The 6,653-nt window shown below is 36.6% G+C and overlaps 1 protein-coding gene across 1 annotated transcript; it reads left to right on the forward strand.

Moving 5' to 3' along the window:
• Positions 1-5,770: 5,770 nt before the first annotated feature.
• Positions 5,771-6,331, forward strand: LOC138878961 (uncharacterized). Its single transcript, XM_070158528.1, has 2 exons — positions 5,771-5,906; positions 5,970-6,331. The coding sequence occupies exons 1-2, from the start codon at positions 5,771-5,773 to the stop codon at positions 6,329-6,331; spliced, it is 498 nt and encodes a 165-aa protein (XP_070014629.1).
• Positions 6,332-6,653: the final 322 nt, after the last annotated feature.

Here is a 6,653-nt window from a genome sequence, read left to right on the forward strand (position 1 = left end):
AAGTGTTTTGGATCTATTTTGATGATCAGTAGTTTAGTGGTGAATTTGACATGTAAATGTTCAAATTAAATAATATTTAAATCGACTCTTCATGTACTGATTCAGGACTTCATGTTTAGTGCGGCTCCAATAGTTTAGTTGGCTATATCTTAAATGTTGACTAGTGTATTATGCATGTTAAAAATGAAGTGTTTGGCTGTTAAGTACATTCAGTTTTAATTATTACTAATTCCAGCATTTTAAAGTGACTGTTTATCTCGGTTTAAAAATAATTTATGAATAGTTTAAGATTCAATCTTGTTTTTGTTATTACTAAATACATGATAATGAGTTAAGGCCCAACATGTTAGGCATTTCGTTTAGGATTTGTGCAAATATTGGTATACATGAACTGGCATGATTTAAGCCTTAGCAGGCTTTGGCGTTTGAAGTTTTTTTTTTTGTGATTGGGCCTGGCGATGCCCCAAACAAGGCTGTCAAGCCAAAAGGAGGCTTCCTTTGTTTCTATCCTTCTCTGTCTTCACGTTTGGGCTCAGTTTTGAGCCCAGTTGGCATCAACTTTTATTTTTCTTTTATTAACTGCTCTTAATAATATAATGGGCCTGCTATCGGCTCAGTTCCTTTCAAATAACTAAAGACCTCTTTTATATTGCCATACCTATAATTAATAGCCTTATATTGAATTGCAAGATAGTTTTAAATATGAACCCCATAGTTTTCTTTAAGTGAAATACAAGTTTTTTAAAATAAATCGAGGTGTGTCATTCATAATTGAATCACCTAATCTATGACCCTCACATTAATATTATAACTTAGGTATTAAACATTCTTTAACATTCGTAGCTTGCTTTAGGCGAGATTTAGTCTATTATTGTGATTATGTATACGTTCGCGTAACATAGTTATGATTTTTTCTAAAAGTAAATCGAGGTATGCGTTCGCGAAACTTCGTCCAAACTTTCGTAATATTAATAAAGCGTTATTAATAGTGGGCACGTACGCGTGACATGATTCTTGACGCGCCAAACAGAATGAGTATACGTACGCGTGACTCATTTCTGGTTATTTTCTTAATTAAAAGCGGTAAAAAGTAATATACACATAGGTTCTAAAAATACGTAATTAAACAAATTTAAGCCACGTATAAATTTCTAAGCGACCTGCTAGAACCACGGAACCCGAGAATGCCTGACACGTTCTCCCGGGTCAACAGAATTCCTTATCTAGAATTTCTGGTTCGCAGACTTTTAAATAAAGTCGAAAATTTCCTCGATTTGGGATTTAAAAATAAATCGGTGACTTGGGACACCAAATATAAATTATTCCAAGTGGCGACTCTAAAATTAAATAAATAATCCCATTTCGATTAATGTCACTTTAATTGAAAAAACTCCCTTATATTACCCTCGGGTGGTAAAAAGGAGGTGTGACAGACACAGCATCACAAACCTCAAGGGAAGGTGGACAAACGGACATAGATTCAAGGCCTGATGTCATCCAAGAGCCAGAAGAAAATGAAAATATCAAAACAACAATAGAAGAACTCGAGGGTATCACACTTTCTGAGTAGTGGCCAGATAGAAAAGTTTATACCGAAATGAAGCTAAGCCCAGAAATGAAAGGTAAACTTGTCAAATTTTTACAAGCTAACACATATTGCTTTGCTTGGTCGCATTTAGAGGTATCTCACCGGAGGTGATGACCCACAAGCCAAATGAAGATCCATCTTATCCACCTGTCAAACAGAAGAAAAGAAAGCAAGGATCCTTAAAAAATCAGGTGATCCAGGATAAAGGACAAAAACTTTTAAAAATTGGGTCCATATGAGCGGTAAAATATCCTAAATGGCTAGATAATATTGTAGTAGTACCAAAAAAGAATGAAAAATGGCAAGTTTGTGTAGATTATATTGACTTAAATAAAGCTTGTCCTAAAGACTCATTTCCTTTACTGCATAGACACAAATCTTCCAACTCTTGGAGTGTACCCCCTTTTTAGCCATTTTCAAAAGGGCACACTCTCTCCTGGTAGGGCTTTTTAGTGAAGGAAAATTGATTGTATTTCTACTCTTGTCCTTTGAGAAGCCATTGTTCATGTGTCATTATTGGTTGCTCCCCTTCACTACTCTCTGCACACTAAAATCAAGGATTAGATTTAGGAACCCAAACGAGTTTGGGTCCCTTGTTAAGAGAAAAGGGATGAATGAGTGCTCTCTTAGTCCAAGCAAGCGAAATGCATTTTCTATTTGAGGGTTTCCTATTTAAAGGACCAGGTCCTCTTGCAGTAGTTGCTCTCTCAGCAAAGACTTTATTTTTATGATGAGACTGAACCTTGGCCAAGAAATTTTCCTTGAGGTGTTGCTGTAGCCAAAAGACACAAGAGTAATTATGTTGCTGTGATTGAGCTTGTGTAGAGTGGAGATATAAGTTGGTTGAAAGCTATTGAAGACAATGCTGAACTATGAGACAAAAGACTGGAGCATTGTAAGTTGTCTGTCTCTAAACAAACTGGATTTGAAGAACCTGGTTCGTGGTCTGATCAAGTTGAGCAACAAGTAACATGAAGTGTGAAATGCCTGTGCAAAAGGAAAGCATGTCATATGTTCATTCAAGCCCAAAAGGGGGAGATAGCACTTCAGAACCAAGGATGAGATCTTTCGAGAAACTGTGGCTTTTTTCAAGAAGATCCAGGTACAGATAGAAACAAATGCGGCTTGCATTGGATCAAATCATGGAACAAGTTTGGATAATGCCATAAGTGGATGAATTCTATATTCAAAGAAGAATTACTCAACCACTTAGCTCAAAAAACACCACATCAGATGGAGTTGTTGAAAAGAAGAAAATGACTCTTGAAAATTGGGCACGGTCAATATTAATTGACAAGGGTTTCCTACACAATGCTTCTAACTAAGCTAAGTAGGAGTTAAAAGTGAAGAACAAAATCATAAAGACTCAGCAATCCTAAGGACTTAAGATAACTTCAATCTTTGGATCTGATCCTTGAGGTTGCAGTAGCTTTGTTCTTGAGAGATATGGTGGCTAGCACTTGAGAGAGAATTTTCTTTTCATTTGCAAGTGTTCAAGTAATTGTTTTACCTTCCTTGATGTTAATAATAAATGTGTGACATCACTTATAATGATGTAAGCAAGGTAGGTAAAAAGATTTCCACAGAAATTTGACTGCTGCACTGTTCCTATACTGTAGCGTGTGCAGCCAGCAACTTTCCAACTGGAGAGTTGACTTCGTACAATCACCTCAGGAACTGGTAGGAACCTGTTCCCTTAGCTGTTCCTTCGACTCTGAAGAGTTGAGCCATATCCCAAACGGGATCCCAACCTTAAACCTTGTGATCTTAAGGTCTTGAGAATGTTTAAAGCTGTAGAGTTGAATATTTGATAACTAGGGGAACTGATCCATATCTGTTCCCTTATCTGATTTCTTTGAGAATTAAACCAGACATCTAACTGGTTACTTTAAACTCAAGAGAACTAATTTTATCAAGTTCCTTATCTGGTTCTCTCATGAAGTTTGTCAAATCATCAAAACAAAAGACGCATAACTTATCATAGATCAACTCATTGATTCTATTGCAAGACATGAATTGTTGAGTTCTTTAGATGCCTATTTAGGATATAATTAGATAAAGATGGATACTTTAGAAGAGGAAAAAATATCCTTTATCATAGATAGGGGGCTTACTGTTATAAAGTCATGCCTTTCAAATTAAAGAATGTTGGAGCCACGTACCAAAGATTGGTAATAAAAATGTTCCAAGAACACCTGGGAAAAACTATGGAAGTCTACATTGATGACATGATGGTCAAGTCAGCACAGGCGGGGGATCATATCCAATATTTGTCAAATACTTTTCAGATTCTCCGCACGTTCAATATGAAGTTAAATCCCAAAAAATGTGCCTTTGGCTTGGCTTAAGGTAAGTTTTTAGGTTTACTTGTTTCCAGCTGAGGTATTGAAGTAAACCCTTCATAGATCAAATCCATTGAAGAAATACTAGACATACTCACGAGCAAAAAAAAGGAGCGAGGCTGATAGGTAGGATAACAACTTTGGGAAGGTTTATTTCTATGTATTCGGAGAAAAGTTTTAAGTTCTTTTTAGTGTTGAAAAAGCAAAAACAATTCGAGTGGACTGATGAATGTCAACAAGCACTCAAATACTTGTCAAACCCACTGTTACTGGCTAAACCAAAGGATGGAGAAAGGCTACTCATCTATCTCGTTGTATCATAAATGGTGGTAAGTGCAGTATTAGTACGTGAAGACAAAGGTAAACAAACTCCAATCTATTATGTTAGAAAATCTTTATTGGATGCTGAAACTCAATATCCGCACTTATAAAAACTTTCTTTAGCAATAATTATGGCATCTAGAAAGTTGAGGCCTCATTTTCAATGTCACCCTATCTCTGTAGTAACTACTTACCCCTTAAGAAATATATTGCATAGGCAAGAACTGCCAGGTAGGTTAGCCAAATGGTCTATAGAACTCAGTGAATATGATGTCGTGTACCAACCTAGAACTGCGATAAAATCACAGGTTTTAGTAGATTTTGTGGCAGACTTCAGCCTAGGGATAGTTCCTGAAGCAGAAAAGGAACTACAAGTATTCATCGCATCTAATCCGGGTACTTGGACCCTATTTACTGATGGCGCCTCGAATGTTAAAGGAGCGGGTTTAGGCATTATTCTAAACCCACCTTCAGGAGAAACCATAATGCAAGCAATAAAGTAGCATCCCATTACTAACAATGAAGTAGAATATAAAATTGTAATTGCAGGTCTGGAATTGGTACGAGAGCTCAGAATAGAGCAGATTATAATCAAAAGTGACTCGCAGCTTGTAGTTAATCAGATGAAGGGGACTTATATAGCTAGAGAGGCACGGATACAACAATACTTGGAAAAAACACGAGAATTAATCAAACAATTCCAATTATGGAAAATCGTGCAAATACCCAAGGAGGAAAATGCGGAAGCAGACGTGTTGGTTAATCTCGCATCTGTTGCAGAAGTAACGAATGAAGAAAATGCTAGAATAATATATTTGTTTCATTCGGCACTCGATCAGGATAAATATGAGGGAAATTTCAATAATTTAACTTGAGATTGGAGAAAGGAGTTCGTTAATTTCCTACAGTACGTGATTTTACCTGAAAACAAGAAAAAGGCTCAATCACTTCGACAAAAAGTTGCCCGTTATTGTTTGGTTCGTGGAAATTTGTATCGAAAGATGTTTAGAGGGCATTTAGCAAGATGTCTCAGACCTTCTCAAATAGAATATGTGATGATAGAAGTACATGAGGGACACTGTGGAAATCATGCAGGAGGAAGATCATTGGTAAGAACTTTAATTAGAGCAGGATATTATTGGCCAAAAATGGAAGAAGATGCAGAATGTTTTATGGCCAAATGTGACAAATGCCAATGATATGGCAACAACATGCATTGCCCAGCGGAGCTATTGCATCCGGTTATTTCACTATGGCCTTTTATGAAATGGGGGATAGATATCGTGGGTCTACTACCACAAGCCAAAGGAAAAGTATGATTTTTATTAGTATTAACAGATTATTTTACCAAGTGGGTAGAAATAGGTGCCTTCAAACAGGTGCGGGAAAAAGAAACTAGGGACTTTATTTGGCGAAACACCTATGGCCCACCTATGGCCTGCAATTCATAGGTGCGAAAATCACATAATTCTTTAAGAGTTGGCAGATTAAAAGGATAACTTCAACACCTTACCATCCTATGGCTAATGGAAAATCCGAATCGACAAACAAAATTAATATTAATAACTTCAAGAAAATATTAGAGGAGTCAAAAGGTCAGTGGCCAGAAGTGTTACCAGGAGTCCTATGGGCTTACCGAACGACAACAAAAACAGGTACGTGAGAGACTCCATTTTGACTTGTGTATGGTGATGAAGCCTTAATCCCAATTGAAATAGGCAAACCAAGTACAAGATATACCCAAGCAACTGAAGAATCAAATGAGGAAGAGATGCGAATAAATCTAGATTTGCTTGTAGAAAGAAGAGAAGCGGCTCTAAAAAGGATGGCAGCACAGAAACAAATTATTGAGCGATACTACAATCGAAAAACTCATCTTAGATACTTCAAGATTGGGGACTTCGTGCTCAAAAAGGTTTTTCAATCGACAAAAGCAGCCAATGTAGGAAAGTTTAGTCCAAATTGGGAAGGACCCTATATGATTCGAGGCATTGTTGGAAAGGGTGCTTATGAGTCGGAAACCATGGAGGGAAAAGTACTACCTTCGAATTGGAATGATATTCATTTGAAGAAATATTAGGAAATACCCACGATCAGGTATCGCTTAATTATGATTTTATTTTGTTCTGTTAAATTATACTAATAATTTTAGATGATAGGCAAAAATCTAGCCCACACCAAATGATGATATTAGACCTGAAAGATATGCGGTATACAAAATTATTCTCGGTTCTAGTTACAACCTTTTTGATGGAGATAAAAAGGGTTAAGCAATCATCATCTAAAAATATACCTCCGAGTCCCATATGTATTTTCTTTTTCAGGAAATGGACCAAATAGAAGGAATAATCAAGTGCTCGAGATCATACTTCAAAGCTCTAACACTTGGGGGACTATAGATA

Source organism: Nicotiana sylvestris, chromosome 10 (assembly GCF_000393655.2).
Source record: "Nicotiana sylvestris chromosome 10, ASM39365v2, whole genome shotgun sequence".
Taxonomy (NCBI): Eukaryota; Viridiplantae; Streptophyta; class Magnoliopsida; order Solanales; family Solanaceae; genus Nicotiana; species Nicotiana sylvestris.

Bases quoted from the DNA above. Each gene is read 5' to 3' on its own strand.
- LOC138878961 (XM_070158528.1), top strand. From the start codon at position 5,771: ATGGCTAATGGAAAATCCGAATCGACAAACAAAATTAATATTAATAAC. The intron at 5,907-5,969 runs GTACGTGAGAGA...CAATTGAAATAG, and splicing joins CCGAACGACAACAAAAACAG to GCAAACCAAGTACAAGATAT.